Source organism: Mastigoproctus giganteus, chromosome 12 (genome assembly GCF_048544385.1).
Source record: "Mastigoproctus giganteus isolate SK-2022 chromosome 12, ASM4854438v1, whole genome shotgun sequence".
Classification (NCBI taxonomy): domain Eukaryota; kingdom Metazoa; phylum Arthropoda; class Arachnida; order Uropygi; family Thelyphonidae; genus Mastigoproctus; species Mastigoproctus giganteus.
The window spans coordinates 157,451,618-157,473,950 of NC_143586.1; the positions used below are offsets into that span (position 1 = coordinate 157,451,618).

The 22,333-nt window shown below is 38.8% G+C and overlaps 1 protein-coding gene across 3 annotated transcripts in view; it reads left to right on the forward strand.

Annotated features, from left to right (window-relative positions):
• Nucleotides 1–22,333, forward strand: part of LOC150077535 (uncharacterized) — a 441,090-nt gene that overhangs the window by 330,148 nt on the left and 88,609 nt on the right. For all 3 annotated transcript variants that reach the window (XM_090386301.1, XM_090386302.1, XM_090386303.1), the window contains exon 13: nucleotides 14,378–14,446. In XM_090386301.1, coding sequence (XP_090242427.1) covers nucleotides 14,378–14,446 — 69 coding nt within the window. The remainder of the gene's footprint in view (nucleotides 1–14,377; nucleotides 14,447–22,333) is intronic.

Here is a 22,333-nt window from a genome sequence, read left to right on the forward strand (position 1 = left end):
TTATTGAAGGTTACCTTAGCAAAATCCTGAAGAGTGCGGTAACTCGTGGCATTTGATACAAAATTAGGTTCCAATCCTGATGAAAAGTTGGGAATTGCATTCTGCAGAATTACTCGAAATTCATTGTATGAGGGACAAGAGTACAACATGTGCTGCCAATCTTCCACACCGCCACAATGGCAGAGTTCCGTTGGAGACAAGCGAAATTTAAACAATTTCTTATTTAATGATCCGTGTCCTGATATCAAATAAAGTAGGTAAACAAGTCAAGGCTAAACCAGACTGTAGATTTTTTATCTGTAAGAGAGTCAACCTCAGGAAAAAACTTACGCGTTACACTGCCCGGTGTTGTGCCATCCCACCTACCCTGCCACAAGTTGATCAAATCTTGCCAAATTCTTTGTCGTTCGGCTTTAACATCGACTTGAGTGTTAATAGAAATACCACGGATCTGAGTGGGAATCTGACGTTTCAGGCGATAACATAAGCCTCTGAAAATTGCGTAGAGATCGAGTGGTAACGTCCCGGCTAAAACCTGTTAAGCAGGTGTTGAAACTGTTCGACAAATCTTCAAAATACAAAGTAACATTTTACGCTGGATTGACATAAATTTTGATTGAAATTGTACAGTCCGCACCCTATGGAACCAAGCGCCAGCAGCATAGGTAACCATAGGGAGAAACACAGAGTTATTAGTAGATTCTTAAACATCTTCTAGAAAGACCCCACTCAGGTCTAGAAACTCTGACAAGAGCGCCGGTGAAATTTCTGATCTTAATTCGCAGATTGGATAAATGAGGGAGAAAGTTTAACTTGCTGTCAATAGTTATTCCCAAAAGTTTAATTTCCGTTATTAGAGGTATTTGTCTGTTGTTTATTTTAACTCTTGGTGGTCGACGAACATCCAATTTAGAGCCAAGGATCATAATTTTTGTCTTGGTAGAACTAATTTTTAACTTATTTTCAACTGTCCATTGTTGAAGATCAGATAGAACTTTCTCAGCAGATATTTCAATAGAAGACCTTGAATTTCCACCAACAAGGACTGTCAAATCATCCGCATATGCCATGATCTTCACATTGTCAAAAGTTCGGGTAATCCAACCTTGCAAGACAAAGTTCCAGAAAAGTGGTCCCAAAATATGGAGCCTTGAGGACACCCTCGAAAGACCTGACGCAAAATTTGTCTGTACTTAGATCTGGCGGTGATAAATCTGTTAGAGAAATAGCTCTTAATTAGAAGATAAAGTTGCTGGGAACATTCGAGGGCACTTTCCCACCAAAGGGAATCAAAAGCACCCTCGAAGTCAATAAAGATAGCAAGAGTATACTTGAAACTGGAGTGTTCAACAGAAGAAATGAAGTCTACAAGGGCGTCCTCGCAGACCTTCCAGGAGTGAATCCGTATTGATTAGGCGCAATTAATCCCCGTTCCAATAACAAGTTGTTTAATCGCAGGGCAATTAAACGTTCTAATAGCTTACCAAGGTTGGCCAATAAAGCTATAGGCCGATAAGACCTCGGTTCCTGGGGGGGCTTGTCAGGTTTCCTAATCAGCTTGATAAGGGCTGTCTTCCACAGATCTGGGAAAGTCCCAGCATCTAAACATTTATTGAAAAGTTGTAGAAGTATACTGGGCTTAATCTTGGCAAGCCGTACTATAAAGGTACTCTCCAGCATGTCCATCCCTGGGCATTTCTTAACTTTCACTTGTTTGACCGCTGTGTCCAACTCGATGGCACTAAAAGGCTCAGTCTTAATTGAAGAAACATACAGAGAATTGGCAGAACGAATATTAGTGTGAAAATCAGAGTTGGAGCTCACATTGTCCTGTAAAAAAAGATTATCTAGAATAATGTTTACAGAATCAGTCCAGTTAGTGTTCTCCAGACCATTGTATATGATCGATCCATACACTTCTTGTGTAAATAATTTATTTCTTACAATTTTATAAAGTAGCCCCCACGGGTCTGCATTACCAGAGTTGTGCACAAATTCTGTCCAAGTTTCCTTCTTCCTGGTAGCAATTGCCTTCACATAACGTTTCTTGAGATCAACGTAATTATTATAAAAGATGCGAACATCAGCCTGAGAAAAATGACGATTGCGCTGATAGGTGCGTCGAGCGTGGTGGACCTGTTTCCGAAGCAAAGTTAATTCTGATGACCACCAGGAACAAGTTCTGGAATTGACACATTTTTTCCTTGATGATTTATATGACGCATTAATCAAAATTTTTTGAATCTGTGTCGCAGCTTCAGACACAGACATGGCGTCAAAAAGAGAGTTAGTCAGTTTGGAGAAATCAGCATTTACAGAGTATTCAAATATGTCCCAATTAATGTTATTAATTGAGAAGCGAACGTACTCAGGCACACAGATACTCGAATCTGAGGGAGGAGAAGGTATGGAGACCGAGAAAGAAATTGCCTGATGGTCACTTGTTGTCCAGTTAGGCTGTACAGTCCAATCGTTGATAGCTAGATTACAGAAGGAATTTGAAAAAGTGATATCAATATTTGATTCTCCAGAGAAGCTGGAGAACGTAGTGAACTGTTGAGGTCTGTTAAAAATCTTCATATTATTATTAATAATAAATTCTTCCAGTAATTGCCCTCGAGCATCAGAGCGTGCACTAAACCAAAACTTAGACTTGGCGTTTACATCCGCTGAAATAAGGACATTATGAGGACCCAGAAAATTCAATGTGGATTCTAAATAATTTAATGAGTTATTTAAGTCTTCAGATGGAGGGCAGTATATTGAGATGATATAAAAGGTCATGGTAGAATATGTGACAAGGATACAAGTTGCAGTTTGGTGACAGAGACCATTAATGACAGTTACATCAATTTTGTCGTTTAATACAACAATACAAGTCTTCGGTCGCTGGTGAGCAGGTTGGATTACTCGGGTGGAAAGAGAATAACCTATGATCTTTGAACAATCTCCCATTCGCCCTTTAGCAAAATATGGCTCTTGAATAGTGATGATGTCGATTGAGTTTTGTTCTGCTGTTAATCTAATCTCGTCCGAAACAACTCGAGAATGATGCCCGTTGATCTGCATAAATTTCAGATTAATAGACTGAACACTAGGCAAGTTCGTACTATTAACATCACCAGGAGGGGAATTATTTACACTGTATACACTGGAATTGGGTGTGTTACTCATCAGCAATCCTCAGTCGTGCTGTTTCCAAAGCCTTTTTGTAGGCAGGACAGTCGCTATCTCTCACCGAATGGTGAAAGTCACGTTTTCCTCTCTTACAATTGATACACGATGGCTCTTCGTTTTTATTGGGACATAGATGGTCTCGTTAAACACGTGACCACCATGTGCACAGTGACTGCAAGACGGGGACTTGCGCATGCAGTACTGAGCGGTGTGACCATATCCCAAGCAGTGAAAACATTTCGTCACAACAGTATAAGGCCTGTGTCTATGGGAACTCCAGGCAAGAAATATGTGCTCCAGAGTAATTATATGTTTGTAAATCTTGGGAGAAAAACTAACAACCCAGTTTACAGATAAATTTGACCTTGCTTTAGTTGAGAAATGAAAGAAAGTTCCGTTCTTAACCTCCTCAAATGTAAAATCCGAATCGCCAAGATTTTTGGTATATAAATTTTCAAGTATCTCGTCACGTGTCAATTCCTTTGGGACATCATAAATCAGTACAGTGGGGTTTCCCTTTCGAGGAACACCTGAGCTGATACCTGCAGATGTAAAAGACTCCGAGGAGGACAAACACTCCAGATCTGCTTTAGAGGCCGTTTCCAGCAAGACTCCTTTGTTCCTCACTAGCCTAAGAGACTTGATCTTAACATTTTTTAAATCCGATTTAAGAGTTTTAGCCACCAATGTCTTAACGTCAGCACTTGACTTACAATCACTGTTTTCAGAAGCTCTAAGAATTAAGACATTGTCAGGCTTCACTTTAGGAACATTTGCAGCGGAACGGGCAGCATCAGCAAAGGTCCTGACAAAAGAAGTGTCAGTAGCAGTGTCTTCCTGCAAAGTTGAATCATCCGTGACAATCGGGGAAGGGGACGCATCATGTCTTAATGTAGGTTTGTCTGTAGAGGAACTGTCACTAACAGATTGTTTGGCCAAACAGGCCTTATTTGTTGTTGTTATACTGGAAAATGTATTTATAACTCTTTCCAAAAGATTGGTACGTGTATTTATTTCTGTTTAGGGCCTTTAGCTTTTCATTCTCTACAAGGAGATAAGTCGCAACAGTCTCCAAATTGAGCCATTTATCCATTATAGTGTTACCTGATTGCTTGGTAATCTTGTTGCCTTCATAAGAAAGGAAGCTAGAGAGATCCTGTCTCATTTTTGCAATTCTGTCGTATAAAATAAGAACATTCTGTCCCGGGTCGCTTGCCTGAGCATTTATTAAATTATTTTTTTTTCCGCACCTGCAGTTCCAAGTTTATTACTTGAAGGGAGCTCCGTCTGACGTTCTTTGTCAAGAGTTGATTGTGAAAGAGAATCAGTAGCAAATTTTGAAGATGAGCTTTCCTGAGAGGCAATAGTCGGTTCCGGTGATTGAGTCAGTGGCACTTGAGGGGTCAGAGGTGTTGAGATCTCACCAAGAGATGGCAACGGAGAAAAGATATCAGCTGCAGTAGGTTGTTTATCATTCATGTTAACTGAAATCAGAAATATATGCATAGAGCAAATTTAATATCTAAAAGTGATGGCACTGAGACAAAAGAAGAGTTTAACTTGAAACCTCTTCAGTCTTCGCGGAGTCCAGGAGAACAGACTCTTCAGGTCAAATTTTTACAGTCTGGTAGCTGATCTTGGCATAAAATGGGTGTGCTGTACAGATCTTTATGCAGATGGTGAAAATTTGCGACGCATGCATGCTATTGAGACAAGCACTGCTGGCACTGGGTAAGTGTAAGAAGGAAGTAAACACAGGAGGCACAAAACGGTGTAACTGGTAGCTTCAATGCGATGCTCGTCCAAGGTCACGGAGGGGTGAAAACAGCCCCAGTCAAATTAGCAAGGATAGAGCTGTGGTGGTCGGGCAAGGGAGTGGCCACCTCCCAAAAGCTTCGGCTATGGCGCCTAAGCTGAGGGACCAAAGAACAATAGCAGTGAGAAGAAAATGGAAGAAACTCGAAAGCGAGCTCTGATAACACAAAACTATGCTTACCAACAGAATCCTCAAGTTGTAATTATCTATTTGGTAAAAAACTGCACTTTTAACACGAAATAAATCCATAATTCTAACACGATAATACAGGAGCTAAAAATAACGTGACCGCTATGCTACGAAGACCGTTGTGTCACTTGGTTGCTTGTCTTGGGAAAAAAAAAAAATAATGCAGTGGTTTCCCGTTGCCTTCTGCATGCTGTTTATACCTCAGCCAGGTGTTTTAGTCAGGTGCTGTTTGTAGCCACTCCTGACATAGAGGCAGATGCTACTGTTGTAGGGTTATACCACTCTATACTTGGTCGCCATATCCCCATTTGTAAAAACAGGATTCACCACGAGAAGGTGGGATTGGCATTTCAGTAGGAGAAGCTGTGTTTTGCATGTCACTGCTGCTTGCATCCCATTCTTTAGTTATAAATTATAGTTATAATCCCATTCTTTAGTTATAAATTATAGTTATAATCCCATTCTTTAGTTATAAATTATAGTTATAATCCCATTCTTTAGTTATAAATTATAAATTCTTTTCTGAAGTGCTTTGGTCTCAGGGAAGAGTGTTCCACTGGCGAACTTTTGTGTTGGAAGCCGCCTTATCTATGTAGTCTTGATGGAGGGCATTGTAGACATGGAGTGCCTTCACCCATTATTTTGTCATCATTAGTTTCATCTGGTTAGGTGGAGTCTCCTTGTTGGGGTTGAGCAGGGTGTGCCACTTGTCTATCTTCTTTATGGCCTGGTAGATTGGCACTGTGTTTTGCTGGAAGTAATCCTTCCAGTTCTTAATTGATTTATTCTGTTATTTGATCAGGTCTGTCAAACCTTTTTCGCCTTCTTTCAGGGCCATGGCTAGTCTCTTTGATAGCCACCTTGATGATGTTGGTGAATATTTGTTATCATTTTCCTGATCCTTCTAATGATCTTACCCAGCTTGGTGTTAGTCCACTCTGTGATTTAAAGGGAGTACGTTAGTACTGGGACTGTATAAGCATTTATGGCTTTAACTGTGTTCCCTCCACTTAGCTTTGCTTTTAAGTCTCTGACAGTATTTCTTTCAGGCAGTTCTCAATCTCCTTGTGTTTTAACGTTCTGCTTGCATCATCCCCAGTCACTTTGTAGGTCTCTGTCATGGCCAACTGGTTTTCCCTGATGTAACCATGGATCTTACATTTGTGTGGTCCAGATCGCATCCCGATTTCAATACTAACTCTTTGGTGATCCGGAGTAGCTGCTGGAATTGCTTCTCAGTTGCCAAGTGGAACTTGATGTTATCCATACACAGTTCTTCCTCTCTTTTTAAGGGTATATCCATATAGCTTGCTGGTATTAAGCATGGTGGATAGCAGGTTGCTAGACAGAACCACAGTTGTCTTAGAGCATCTCCCTGGAAGATTCCTCTACTGATATGGATAAGTTTGGTTGTGATGTTTCCCACTTGATGGTGGTTCTCCATTTTGCCGTAGTTGCTTCTTGGAAGTTTCTCACTGTCAGATTGACTTTGTAGATCTTCAGTATTTCTGTCAGCAAGCTAGATGGCATGGAGTCTAAGGCCTTTCAGTATATATAAACCATGTACAGTGTTGGGAGACAGGTGATTGGTCTATACTTTTGCAGGTTTTCTGGTATCTTTTTATTTAGCCTTCAGGCAGGTGATTCCTTGTGTCAGGTACTCTGGAATTGTCTCAGGGTGCCTTATCATTCAGGCAGGTGATTCCTTGTGTCAGGTACTCTGGAATTGTCTCAGGGTGCCTTATCATTCAGGCAAACTGCTCCACTATGTGCTTGTGTGCACGTGCGTGCTTCTGAACTTCTTATACCAGTAGTTGGATGTCTATTCCTGGGGTTTGCCAGTTGTGAGATTCATTCTAAGTCTATCCAAGGGGCCCTGATGTTATGTTTAAGTGTACTGCTGCCCAGGTTGCCCCAGAACTCTTTGATCACCTTTGGGAGGCCTGTTACCCTCCTTTTCATCAGAGGCACACTATAGCCATAGCAGCTAATGTGCCAATAAACAACCATACCACATACCTTTTCATCATGTCTAATGCTCCTGTAGAAGTCTTTTTGGTTTTCATTGAAGATCTGGTTGTTTTCCTCGTGGTGCTTTCTCTCTCTCTGTATCGGCATAACATCTTGCTGGGTGCAAGAAGGTTCTGTTTCAGGGCATCTAGGAATTCTTCTATCTTCTGATTCTTGCTCTTGTATTTGCTGTAGGTGTTGTATCCTTAAGGATGGTCTTCACTTTTCTGATCAACTTCTTACTTCTATTTCCTCATTGGTACTAGGTTAGCTGGTCTACCTTGACTCTTAGCTCTTCTATCTTCTGCTGAAGCCTTCTTTCCCATGCTGGTGATTCCTTGTTTTTGCACTTCTTGCTAGGCACATTATGGCCTTTCTGCCCTTGTGCCGTAAAGCCTATAAACAAACAAACAAACCACTTCTTGCTGGTCTCTCGTTTCTCTTCCATTGAACCTGGTGGCTGCTCTGGTGGCACAGTATATGCCTGTGGATGGCACCCATCATTACTTTATTTTTGTTGAAGTAATCTAATATTAATCATTTATTGAAGTGGTCTGTGACTTGCCACAGGATTCTACTGGGTCTCTGCTTTGGTACGGTGTGGGTCTTTGTGGGGTCCATTCCTTTGAATTCTAATAGGGAATGGACCCCACAATCAAAACCAGGAACTACAAAAATACAGCTCCAAGGACCCTGGAGTGACAGATGGAACATGTTGACAATGCCACCTTGTCCCAGAAACAATCCAGCACATCACTGCAGGATGATCACCCAGATGCAGTATACTCATAGGCACATGCAGGGTCATCAGGATAATACATCAGAAGCTAGTGAAGAAATACCAGTTGATCAAAGAAAGAATACTGTATTACAAGTACGAACCTCTGGTAGTACCAGAGACCTACAAGCTGTATTGGACTGTGCTATAAGAATGGACAAGATGATTCCATACAGTCCAAACCTAACCTTCACTGACAAGAAGGAAATGACTACCTACCAGCTGACCGGGCTAGCCGGGTGGGTAAAGTGCCTGCCTAGCAACCCAAAGGTCGTGGGTTCGAATCCCACCTCGGGCGTGGATCAAAGTACTGCAAAAAAACCTTGGGAGGTGCATTATGGCCACAGAAGCCGATGCGCCAACAACTACCAAAAAAAACTACCTACCCGATTGACATAGATGTATCCAACACCAGTAACCTCCAGAAAACCTACAAGGAAAAGAACAGGAAGTACAGGCAGTGATCATTTAATTTGTGGACTGGTGCAAAAAATTTTATGTTTACTGCACAAACTTTCCATAACTGCCACTAGAGGTGCTCTCCCTGATTGCTACTGAGCAGTGTGTGTGTGTGTGTGTGTGTGTGCGCGCGCACGTGCACTTGCCAGTACTTGTCGAGCTAGTGTTGCGTGAAGAGTTTTTTTTATCCTGGGCGTCACTGACGATCGTTTTGAAGCAAGTATCATGTCAGACAGTTGAACAGTGATGTGCGATTCGTTATTGTGTCAGACAGGGCTTAGATGCATCGGAAACAGTTAAAGAGATGAATGAAGTGTATGGTATTGAGTGTCTTTGTAGGGCAGCCATATTTAAATGGCATAAGCGATTCATTGAAGGTCGTGAGTCTGTTTCAGATGACTCAAGAACTGGGCAGCCTTCCTCAACAACTCCTGAGCAAATTTCAAAAGTCCAGGAAATTTTGGACAAGGACAGGCGAATTACACTTTGTGAATTAGCTGTTAGAATGTCCATTTCATATGGTAGTGCTCACAATATTATGAAAGATCATCCGAAAATATCGCGAATCTGTGCTTGCTGGATTAGAGAGTAGACTTGTACAAAGAAATACTTGATCATTTTGAAACACAGGGTCAAACCTTCTTAAATCGAATAGCAACTTGTGATGAAACTTGGATTTTTCACTATGATCCAGAGACAAACAACGGTTGGGTAAGTGGAAGCATTCTGATTCACCAAGACTTAAGAAAGTTTGATCTTCTCATTCAACTGACAAACAAATGGTTCATGTGTTTTTTTGACATAAAAGGCATTCTTGTTACACATTTTGTGCCTTGTAGAACAGCTATGAATAAGAAAGCATATGCTGAGGTTTCCAGCATCAAACTTCACCACGCCATTCGTGAGAATCGCCAAGAACTTTCTGGTGTGGAGTGCTTTCTCCATCACAACAATGCCAAGCCCCATATGGCTAATATCGTGCAGCTGGTGATCACTGCCATAAGTGCCAAGGTTCTGCCAAACAGGACTTAGCTCTGTGTGATTTCTTCCTGTTTCTTAACCTAACCTGTTTCCACATCTGAAGAAAGCTCTGAAAGGCAAGTGTTTTAGCGTCTGGCAACGATGCTCACAGAGCCACAGTGGAAGCACTTTGCAGTCTTTCAAAAAATGGCTTGCAAGAAGCATTTAATGCATGAGTACGATGGTAGCGAAAGTGTGTAAAGTTCAAGGGAGAGCATTTCTAGAAGGAAAAAATACACAGAAGACTCAGATGATGACAATTAAGATAAGGTCTTGCACCAGTCCACGAATTAAGTGATCATTTAATTGGAAGCCAAAGAGATGTGAAACAGGTAACAACCATTCCAATCACCATTTCAACCACTGGCATGATGCCAAAGGACCTACAAAAAGCCTTCCAAATAACACCTCCAAGGAACTTCAGAAAGCTGCAATCTGAACATCTGTAGGATAGTCAGATAGTTCCCCATCCAATAATAATAACTGAACATAAACAACCAACCTACACACCTGATACCATTACCCCATTACCCATTGTGGGATGGAAAAAATCCATAAGGAGAAGAAAGAGATAATAATAATAATTTTTCTGTTTATGTAAATTGAAAGGAAGTTACCTGGTGATTAACTATAGATTAATTATTTAAAAAACATTCTTATGACCCACTTATACTAAATTTTGATAATACAGCGGTGAAGTTTCAAGACCCTTGCTGGATCCTATTATCAAGCCAATGCATGGTTTTTTTTTTTTTTTTTTTTTATGAGCTGATAACAGCTCCTCACTCCATGGCTGTCATTCAGTTTTTAGTTTGATAGCCATGGAATAAGGACTTAGCTCATCAGATTGATGGGATCCAGCAAGGGTTTTTGAAACTTAAAATTTAGTGTAATAGACCATAAATACTTAATTAAACTAACTCTGAATTTTTCACATGGTATAAGAGTATTTTATTGCATAATTAATTTTTTCGTTTATATGTGGTATGGCCATACAGGGTCAGAGAAGTTAATAAGATACAGGATACAAGAACACCACTATATTTAGCATTCAGCTATGTAAGATCTATGTATCTATCCACAGCCAGTTTATACATGTAATATATTCTAAATTTGAAAGCAATAAATCTTGAATTTTTAATTTGCAGCACATAAAATAATGAGTCCCAAGTAGAAATTAGTATAAATTGACTCTACATGCATAAACTGCTGTTGTAGCATAGAATAGTCTTATACTTTTTTTTATGAATATATTTTAGTATTATTCCAAATTGTGATTATATTATGAATTCCTTGTATAATTTTGTAAATTAGCTTGATTAAATCTTGCTTTAATAATGGTTAATACCAGGACAGTTAAGTGCCTTGGCACTGAATTGCATAGCTCAGATGGAAATGTAAACAGTAATTTCCTTTTTGAGTCATGAATCATTGCATGTATAGCTTGTGGCCTGTAGATAATTAATTAAACTGATGATTCTGCTCTATGTTCCAGGTATATGGATCGTAGCAAACTGAAATTAAGTCTTGGTGCATTGCTAGATGAGTTGAATCTCAAAAGCAAACTGATTCCCTGGATTGAAATGAAACTGGGGGGGGGGGATTAGCAGCAATTCAAGTATGTAGTAAATGCCAGGTGACATCCCATCTCACATTAGAAATATGGGGGGGAAATCATTGTAACCACTTAAAAGATCATTAGGCTTAGAGGATCACTGTACCACTATGCTGAAAATATATCACAAGTTAGGTCAGACTACATGCAGGAACTAAGATACCTAAGTGTTTGTAGTAACCACTGCTATTAGGATGATAGGAGAATACAGAAATGCATTGTATTGGTAACATGGGTAAAAGTAACACTTGCACACATCTGAACGGTTCTTTTGTGAGATTACAGAAACTAATGAATCTTCTGGCATTGAAAGGAAGTGAATGAGGGAATGGGCAAGCAAGTGTAAATATAACACAAGAAATGCCTTGTTATGGAAGAATTCTTCCATAATGAGGAAGGAAGGAAGTTGGCAGGAAACTCACTTTGGAGATAAAAGTTTTAAATCAACTAGATGATTGTTATCTATATTAGCATGTTCTGAAAGTTACTAGGGACAAGATTATTTTGAATCTCATCATTCCCTGTGATCCAAATAGTATCAAAGAGCTTACAGTGCAATAACCATTTGCAGGGAAGATAATGGAAGAGCAAGGTGGACAAAAGAAGTCTCAGTTGTTATTGGGTGGGGGGGATAATTTTATAGGTATCATCATGGAAGCCATGAATGCATATATACCACTAAGAAATGATGGCAAGAAGAGGAGGATACTAAAGTGAATAAATAAGGAACTGATTAGTTTAACCCTGTTGGAGGTACATATTTAAATTTATTGAAATATTCAAGCATGCATATGAGTTATTTGCAATGCCCCTAGTATTAGTGTACATGCAAGTATACATGTGCCTATTCCTACTCTTAGTTACCCTAACACAGTCCATGCATTTATTGGTTCCATAATGACCCACAGTAGGTCTTGAAATACCTGACACCTTGCTTTCGAGGCTACTGCATGTTCCAACAGAAGCAGAACAAGAATCACTTTCACTTCTGTCTGCAGCTCTAGTTAATCTATTTGTCTTTGTATTCCCCCCCCCCCACCAAGCTAGAAGTTTTCTGATCTACCTATCACTGCCTCGATAACATCAACAAATATTCTTGCACTCCTATTTACGTACAGGAACTCCCTGACTTATGTAATATTCGACTTACGGAAATTCGACTTTACTTAAGTTTTTGCCAACCCAATAACACATTGTTTTTTTTTTGTAATTCGTCCCAAGTCCTTGGAAGTTGAAAATTTTGCTATATTACTAAGCTATTTATCTCTCTAAAAGGTCATATTTATAATGGAAATTGCACTACCCTTTCATCGTTATCATATGTTCCCATTATAAGAATCAATTTTGAACATGATTGATTGAAAAGATAGGGCCACTCTCTTGCTTGGGGCTAATGCAGTGGGAGATTACAGATTAAAACTACTGCTTGTGTACCATTCTGGAAATCCTCTTGCATTTGAGGGCATCAATAAAGCCACCCTACCCGTGCATTTCCAATCGAACCGGAGAGCATGGATAACAGTATCTCTCTTTGAAAATTGGTTTTAATGCTGCTTCATTCCCGAGGCTGAAAATTATAGTAAAGACAACGACGTTCCTTTCAAGATTTTGCTTCTATTAGATAATGCTCTTGGACATCTTATGCATCTAGATGATTTTAATTCGAACGTTAGAGTCATATTTCTACCGCCAAACATGACTTCACTAATCCAACCTATGGATCAAGGTGTTATTTCGAATTTAAAAGCATATTATTTATGCACAACATTTATTCGGGCATTGTCTGCAGTAGACGATGGGAAAAATTTTACTTTGAGAGACTTTTGATTTGAAATCTTACAATATTTACCACGCCTTCTTAAACACTAATAAGGTCTGGGTGGAAATTACTAAAAGTTGTTTAAATGGCGTATGGAAGAAAATATGCCCACGGCATGTAAAAGGCTATGGAGGATTTGAAAAAGACAAATCATATGAAGAGGCTGCAGATAAGATTGTAAAGGTTGCAGAGCTACTTCCGTTGGAGGTTGATGCCAAAGATGTGGAGGAGTTAACAGAGGAAGAAGAGAAGGAATTATCTAACGAATAACATAATTGACTTGCAGGCAGCAATGGTGAAAGAAGAAAATGCTGACGAAGCTCAAGATGAACCAAATGAGGAGCCAAGACACTTCATCACCAGAGAGATGGCAATGACATTTCTTGAAATTGCATCGGCAGTAGCGAGGTTTGAGAAGATGGATCCTGACAGCGAACGATTCTTAAAAGTTAACAGAGGAGTGAATGATATGCTTGCTTCCTACAAAGAAATCTACGATGAAAAGAAAAAAAAAGCCACCGTCCAGTCATCCATTAATATGTTCTTTCGTAAGGTTGAGCAGCCGACCCCTTCTAAATCTCCACAGCCCTCAGCATCCGCAGCGGCGTACTTATCAGCTGAAGACATCGATTCTGGCAACGATGCTCGAGAGGTATTACTGACGTTATTCCTGTCCCCTCTCTTTTTTTGTAATTTTACAATTTTGAAATTTTTTAAATGCATGGTTTTGTAATTCTTCCTGCGCATGAGATAAAAAAATTGAATAAGTACAATAAATAATTCTATTCACACGTTCATCTAACATTTCTTTTTTTGATTCAGTCAATTCAGCAAGCACAGTTGCGAGTGCTGCACAAGCATGGGGGAAATTCCGACTTATGTAGCATTCCACAGAACGCAATCTTCACATAAGTCAGGGAGTTCCTGTATATCATATCCATTCCTATAAAATAAAAACAGGCTCTCCTGTTAACAAGCACAGACCACGCTGAGAAAAATATTCTACCCAATGAGTCTTGCACAATCTATTCAGGGCCGAATTGTTTGACAAGGCCCTCATCATATACTCCCTCCTATCGTGTCTGGGCAGAATTGCAAACACTTTACAATGCAATTCCAACTTGCGACTTTTTTCCCACCATTTCCTCGTACTTGTGTTCCCACGTATTAACCAAATTTTATAATTTTTTTTAGAAAATAATACTATTTCTCATAAAAAAATTAAATTTGTCAAAATAATAAAATTTATAATAATAATAATCATGACATGCAAGCAGAATTGGTTATATAAACTTACTGTTAATTCTATAAAGGATAAAACAGTACTGTAGAAGTCACATGTTTCCTCTTTTATTATCTGGTTCTTTTTCTTTTAGAATTTTACTTTACTTTTTTTTGTACAAGTTCATTCATAATTATTTATTTCATTCATATCATTCCATTACCCACCACTATTAAATTACTCTTGCTGATTTTATAATTTTTATTTTCTAGTGCAAGATAATTTGAATTTTGGAATTAAAACTTTAGCTGAAATAAGACAAGAAAAGGAATCAGTGCAAGGTAATATCTTATGTATTTATGTATGTTATCATTTCTTTAGTTCAAAACATTGTGATAAAACTTCTTAATTGTTTTATATCACATTTAAATTCAATTCTTAATATTTTATTTGAGCAAACAGACAGAAAATAACACTGTTATTCGCATATGGCTATATCCTTGCCTTTACCCTGTTTTTGTATAGCTACAGATTAGTTTTAAAATGTGCAGTCCCCAGAACTTAATTTTCAACAGTGGGAAGTGATAAAGGCAAGCTGTTATTACCAGAGATGTTTATCATAGTACAGCGCTTCATTCTTTGTTAACAGCCTTAGTTTATGATTCTCCTGAATGCCCAGTTTGGCTCATATGCATACATTCTTTGTAACATGGCATTGTTTTTGGAACATCCAGCATGGATGGTCCAAAAAAAATGGCATTTTAAAGGATATATTTTTGTGGATTTTTCATACATATATGTTGCTTAAGAAACTCCCATAAGTAAAAATCTGATGGGATACATATAAATTAATGATTGACATGGAAGCCTATGATAGATATAAGCTGGTCTGTAACCAAGTCACAAAGGAGATTAGGCAGGCAAAGGCAGATTATGAGAAATCTTTGGCAAAGGATGCAAAGAAAAACAGCAATGAGTTCTTTACCTATCTAAACTCTAGAAGGAAAAGGATGAATCAGATTGGTCCACTGGATATTGATGGTTCAACTGATGATGATCCTGCTCAGGTGGCTAACGAACTAAATGAGTATTTTGCAACTACATTCACACATGAAGAGTTATTCAGGGAGGGGAATGCCAGAGGTCAATTAAACGCTGGCAGTGAGCTAGATGATTTTGTAATAACTGAGAAGAAAGTGGAGGAGAAATTGTTGAAGATAAACATAAAAAAGGTACCCAAGGTGGATGGGATCTATCCAGTTATATTAAAGGAGGCAGCAAAGGAAGTAAGCAAACCCTTAGCCATAATTATGAGAGCTTCTTTGGACTCAGGGGAGGTACCCATAGACTGGAGATGTGCAAATGTGACCCCAATTCACAAAGGAAGATCTAATGGCGACACAAGTAATTATAGACATGTTAGTTTAACTTCTGCTCCAGGAAAATTAATGGAGGCACTGGTTAAAGAAGCACTGCAGGATCATCTAGACAAGATTTCAGTTACAGCTTGCACACAGCATGGTTTTGTTAAGGGAAAGTCTTGCCTGACCAATTTGATTGGATACTCTGATGTGATGTGATGTGATGTGATGTGATGAAGGGGCTTAGAGGGAAACAGGTATCCTGTGTGTTATCTGACACTCAGTCTAAAACACTGATGAATCCAATATCTTTTTATTACAGAAGATTTAGGAGAAGTCCGGTTGGCCTGCCTCCCTAAAATCCACTCATGCACACCTTCTTGATGGTAAGCCCTGTTACATCACTTAGGTGGCAACGAACGTGTAGAGTGTTTCTCTTCAAGACGCCTAGTCAGTGTGAAGAGGAAAAGACCAAACCCTCCAGCATATGACAGCACGACAAAACAAATGGCCCTCAGTCCCCAGCGGCTTTCACTCCCCCTCTTATGGCAGCGAGAGGAACAGAGTGGAAGCAGAGGGTGCTGAGAATCTCTGGGTATGACCAGGCTGCCATGCACAGAAACTGAACTTGGCCTGTTACAAGGTAAGATCGCTCATCAGTGAAGACAGGATATTAGAGCTGGAAAATGAATTAAAAAATTTGAATTGGAATATCATCGGTTTGGCTGAAACAAGAAGAAGAAATGAATCACTTATATAAGTTTATCAAGTGGAAATCTGCTGTACACCAATGGAAACAGTGAAAGGAGTGAAGGTGGAGTTGGGTTTCTGGTCCATAAAGATTTAAAAATCAACATTTTGGAATTCAAAACTACATTACCAAAGGTGTCAAGACTAGTACTCAAGATTTCTAAGAGGTACAAGCTAAAGGTTATAATGATTTATGCACCAACATCGAGCCATGATTATGAAGAGGTTGAAGAAATGTACACCGAAATTGAGAGTCTTCTAGATGATCAGAAAACCCACTTGTACTATTAATTATGGGGAACATCAATGCTAAGGTTTAAAAAAGACAAACAGCACAGAAAGGGGAACTATAGGAAATTTTGGAATTGGTAAAAGAAATGAAAGAGGCAAAAGACTTGTGGAATTTGCAGAATCTCAAGGATTGTCAGTATGAACACTTTTTTTTCAAGTAATGAACACTTTTTTTGACAATTTGGACATGGAAGAGTCCAAATGGATTAACAACTAATGAAATCGACTTCATTCTCACTAACAGAAGATATATTGTGAATGATGTTACCATCCTGAATAAGGGAGTAAATAATACAAAAATGTCTTTGAGATAACAGAGGAGAAGAAAAAGCAGTATGTACTGGAACTTAAGAACAAGTTTGAGCTTCTGCAGACTGCTCAGGAGCAAGATATCGACGAGGAATATTACAACTTTCTGAAAGTGATCAAGCCCAAGAAACCTATAGGGAAAAAGAAATCCAAAGTAGAAAAAAAAAAACAGTCAAGAAACTCTTGTTATGATGAACTGTAGGCAAAAAATGAAGAGCAAGATAAACACTGACAAGGAGAAGATTGAGTATACTGAGTTATGCAAAGCCATTAGAAAGAGACTCAGAGAGGACATAAGAAGATTTAAAACAAGAAAAGTAGAACAAGCATTAAGGGAAAACAAAGGATTTAAATCAGCAGCCAATGAGCAGTAATACAGAAAGACAAATGATACTGAAACTGAAGAATAGCGATGGTGTACTTATAAACAGCAGAGAAGGCATAATTCAAATAGCAGAAGACTACTATAGAGAATTATACAAGGAGCGAGGGAATGATGCCAGCAGTGAGGAAGATTGATCGCAAATTAGCAACACATATGACATACCCCATATTCTTCCTGATGAGGTAGAACATGCATTGAAGATTGAAGAAAATGAAGAATCAGAAATCCCCGGAGGAAGATGAAGTTACTGTAGATTTGTTAATTGGGAGGAAGAGACATAACACAAAAACTGGCAAGGCTCTTCACAAAGTGCACTAGAAAAGGTGTGACGCCTAAGCAGTGCAATAATGCAATCATAGTTTTGCTGCATAAGAAAGGAGATAAATCAGAAATTGGAAATTATAGACCAATAGCTTGTTATCCCACATCTACAAGTTGTTCACAAGGGTCATTACTAACAGATTAGAAAGAATACTTGATGAGAATCAACCGAAAGAGCAAGCTGGATTTAGGACAAGATTCTGAACTATGGATCACCTTCACGTAATATCACAGCTAATGGAGAAAGCAAATGAATATAAAACACCATTATGCCTGGCATTTGTGGATTATGAAAAGGCATTTGACTCCATACAGCATAAGGCAATGTTTCGGGCACTGGAAAGACAAGGCATAGATACTCCATATATTATGATTTTGAAGAAAATATATGAGAGTGCTACCTCCTTTATTAGACTAGACAAAGACGGTAGAAAATTTAAAATTGAGAAAGGAATTCTACAAGGAGACACAATATCTCCGAAGCTGTTTACTGCTGCCCTTGAGGAAGCTTTCAGAAGATTAGACTGGTTGCAGAAAGGAGTCAATGTGAACAGAGAGTACCTAAACCATTTACGATTTGCAGATGACATTGTGGTTATAAGCCACGATCCCAAAGAATTAGAGGAAAATCTTAATCAGTTATGCACAGTTATTAAGGATTTTGGGCTAAAGATGAATATGCCTAAAACAAAAGTAATGATGAACAAGTATGCCACAGAAAGGGAAATAATGATTGAAGGAGCAGTAATTGAAAAGGTGGAGTCATATACTTATCTGGGACAAGTTATTAGCTGTAATAATGATAAAAGGCTGGAAGTCAAGAGAAGAATAAATTTTGGATGTATAGCATTCAGGAAATATAGTCACATACTGAAGAGCAATATCCCAGTTTGTCTGAAACGTAAAATAATGAACCAATGTATACTCCCCACCATGACTTATGGAAGTGAAACTTGGGCACTCACCAAAAGAATGGAAGAGAAGCTGAGAACTGCACAGCGAAGAATGGAACGAATTATATTGGGAATCAGACTGTTAGATAAGAAGAGAAACACATAGATTAGGCAGCAAACTCAAGTAAAGGACATTCTTATCAAAACTAAAGAACTAAAATGGTCTTGGGCAGGACACATAGCTCGAAAACATGATGACAGATGGACTAAGAAAATAACAGAATGGTATCCGAGAGGAGCTAGAAGAAAACCTGGAAGACAAAGGCGGAGATGGATAGATGAAATTCATGAGTTTTTGGGTAGTAAATGGATGGCCAGTGTTCAAAACAGAAGGAACTGGAAAGTTGCTGGAGAGGCCTGCATCCTGCAGTGGATTGAAAATGGCTGATGATGATGATGGTCAAGGGCCTCGAGTTGTTGACGCCAAATCCGAACAAGACCATCCACAGTGTGGAGTAAATAATGTGACTCATCCGACCAGCACACCTTCCAGTCTTCTAACATCTAACTTGCATGCTCTTTGTACCAGGCGAGTCTTTTATGCCGATGAACCTTAGGAGAGGATGCAGTAAGGGTCTGCTGCTATAGTTCATACGTGTGAGAGTGCGATGCATGGTCATGCCAGATATTGTTCCGGGTTGGCCCATGTTCTATTGGGTAGTCAACTCTTCAACAGTGCTGTGCCTGTTCACCTGTATGAGTCGTCGGACCCAGTGCTCACCTCTGACATCAACCTTTCACTGACCTTTGCAGTTTTGTCATCAGGTCGTTGTTTGTCCGTTTTGATGCCAGTCGTGGTACACTTTAACTATGGCAACTCTCGAAAACCCCACCAGTTCAGCCATTTGGGAAATCGAGGCACCAGCTCATCAAGCACCCACAGTCTATCCTTTATCAAATTCCAATAAATCCTTCCTTTTACCCCTCACGCTTGGAATTTTACTACCTACTGGACCACTGTCACCTTATCTATGCTATGTAGGCTGACTGACTGACTGTGCACTCTCGTACCTCACGTGGTCAAAGGGTCGCATTCAGTTTTCATAAGGGTAATCATAATTCTGTGATCACTCAGTGTATATTGCTGTTGGATACATATATGGAACACTTGAAAAGGAAGTACAAAGGCTCTTTGAAAGGTATGGTAACACATTTTATGGGAGAGAAACCATGGCTTCTCCAGTAGTGAAATGTGTTGTTTAACACATACACACACATGTTCCTTTTCTTAATTATTACAGGATGCTGTATACCTTTGTTCTCATTAGGTGACTAAACTAAAATGGCTGTCCTACTTGAACCACAGACAAATGAAAAGCAAACAGGTATCTAATTTTTGTATGCTATGCCAAGGGATATCAAGAAATTCATTGGAAATTGCAAGCCATATGTGGTCCAACAGTCGTATCCAAGAAGCAAGTCTCTTTTTGGTGCAGTCATTTTAGACAAAGTCAAACAAAGTCCACTTTTGGCCATAACATAAAACAGTAAAATAGATTGTTCTTGATGGCAAGCTAATAAAGATCTGTTCTATTGCTGAGGAATTAAACACAAGTACACAAACTGTGTATAACTTATCCACAACGGACTTGTGGAATTGATGGGTTTCAAGACGATGGAATTTCACAAAAAATATGCATATGGTATTCTTCCTGCAGCACTTTCAGTTCATATCATCTCATGAGAGTGATTACGGTGTTAACGATGGAAGGTACTTGCCCATCAGTGATAATACTTGGGTGTTACGATACGGTCAGACTTTAAGTTCTCCGAGTATTGTAGACAGGTTGCAAGGAAGGCCCATAGTGTCTTATTGATTATGTATCGAACAATTGCTAGTTGAGATAAGGACATCATAATCCCATTGTATAAGGCTGTTGTTAGACCACACTTGGCATACTGTGTTCAGGTATGGAGACCACACCTAAAGAAAGACAGACATTGTGCTTCTTGAAAGGGTCCAGAGATGGGCATCCATGTGAGGAAAGAATTTGAATATGTGGGTTGCAGAGCTTGGAAACTAGACACCTTAGAGGAGGCTTGATTGAGGTGTTTAAGGCTCTGAGAGGCATAAGCAAATGAACGAGGACGAAATTTTCACAGTTATAAATGATTCTAGAACAAGGGGCCATAATTTCAAGTTACGGTGGGGGGGGGGAGATGTTTAGACTGGATTGCAGGAAGTTTTAATTTAGCCAGCAAGTTATAAATTACTGGAATAAGTTGCCTACATGGGTGGCAGAGGCTGACAGTTTGGGGAAATTCAAAGGTCAGCTGGATACCTACGGAAGGAGGGAAACGCTTATGTTGTCCATTTTCTTTTCTCTTATTTATTATTATTATTTTTTTTTTTTTTTTATTATTATTATTATTATTTTTTTTTTTTTGGCTTGTGCAGCATAAGCCATAGGCTTCCTTGAACCATGTGGCCATTACTGATACTAATAATGAGTTAAATGGATTATTGAAACCTGGTTAAATAGTAATATCCCTAAATTTTATGACAAATGTGCAACTGCACTTGTGATGTTGTGGGACAAGTTCCTGGATATGATGGTAACTGTGTCAAAAAAAGTGGCCTATATGCCTTCATTTATGTTATTTCACTGTTCTGAGATAAATGTCTTTTATAAATACATCCGTTGGCTTTATAGTTAGGGAAGGATGCTACATGGTTGTTTTCCATTTAGGTTATTATTATAGTAAAACCACTCTTATTATCATGTGAAAATTAATAATATAGTTTATTAGGCTGTTCGTCTGCATTACTATACATTAGGGTGATGTTTGGGTATCTTACCGATACCCATCATCAGACCAAGCTCTTGAGGGAATAGAAAATAGAAAGGTTACAACTTTGAATGATTTAGAATATTACAATTACCAGTAATACAATTACAATTTTCCAATTATGATTCTATAATATTAAGTTTTGAATTGCTGTTACAATAGAAAACAGGAAAGCTAAGGTAAATTACAAAGAGATTAAATTCTTATCTACTGACAGACTCGTCCTGCTGATGCTCCAGAAACCTGAAGTGCATACAGGCATTTAATCTCTTTGTAATTTACCTTAGATTTCCTGTTTTATATTGTAACGGCAATTCAAAACTTAATACTTTAATTGGCAAATTGTAATTGTAATATTGGTAATTGTAATATTCTAAATCATTCAAATTTGAAAGCTTTTCTATTTTCTGTTCCCCCAACAGCTTGGTCTGAGGATGGGTAGTGTAAGATACCCAAAACGTCACCCTAATGTATAGTAATATAGGTGAACAGCCTAATAAATTGTATTATTAATTTTGATGTGTATAAGAGTGGTTTAATATAATAATAACCTTATTGGAAAACAACCACGTAGCATCCTTCCCTAACTATACTGGATCTAGGTACGGACCAACCACAGTAGTCTCATTTGCGACTTCTTCCCACTACTTCTTCACAAAATTGTTTGGAACCTTAGAAAGCAATAGGAAACAGCAAATTCAAATAGAAGAAGGAATGAACAACCAGAAAAAGAAAATAGCAAATAGACTAGATACTTCTCCCTCCAGTCCACCTGAACCAGAAGCAAGATCTGATGATGGGTATCAGCAAGATCCTGAACCAGCCTGCACACCAACCCAACCCAACTTGGCACTATCCTATTGGCTATTCGAGCTAATCCCTCTCCTATAAATTAACTGCTGTCAGCCTCTTGCCTGTATGCATATCAGGTTTCTGGGTCTGTCAGTAGGTAAGAATTTAATCTCTTTGTAATTTACCTTAGATTTCCTGTTTTCTATTGTAATGACAATTCAAAACTTAATACTTTAGAACCATAATTGGCAAATTGTAATTATAATATCGGTAATT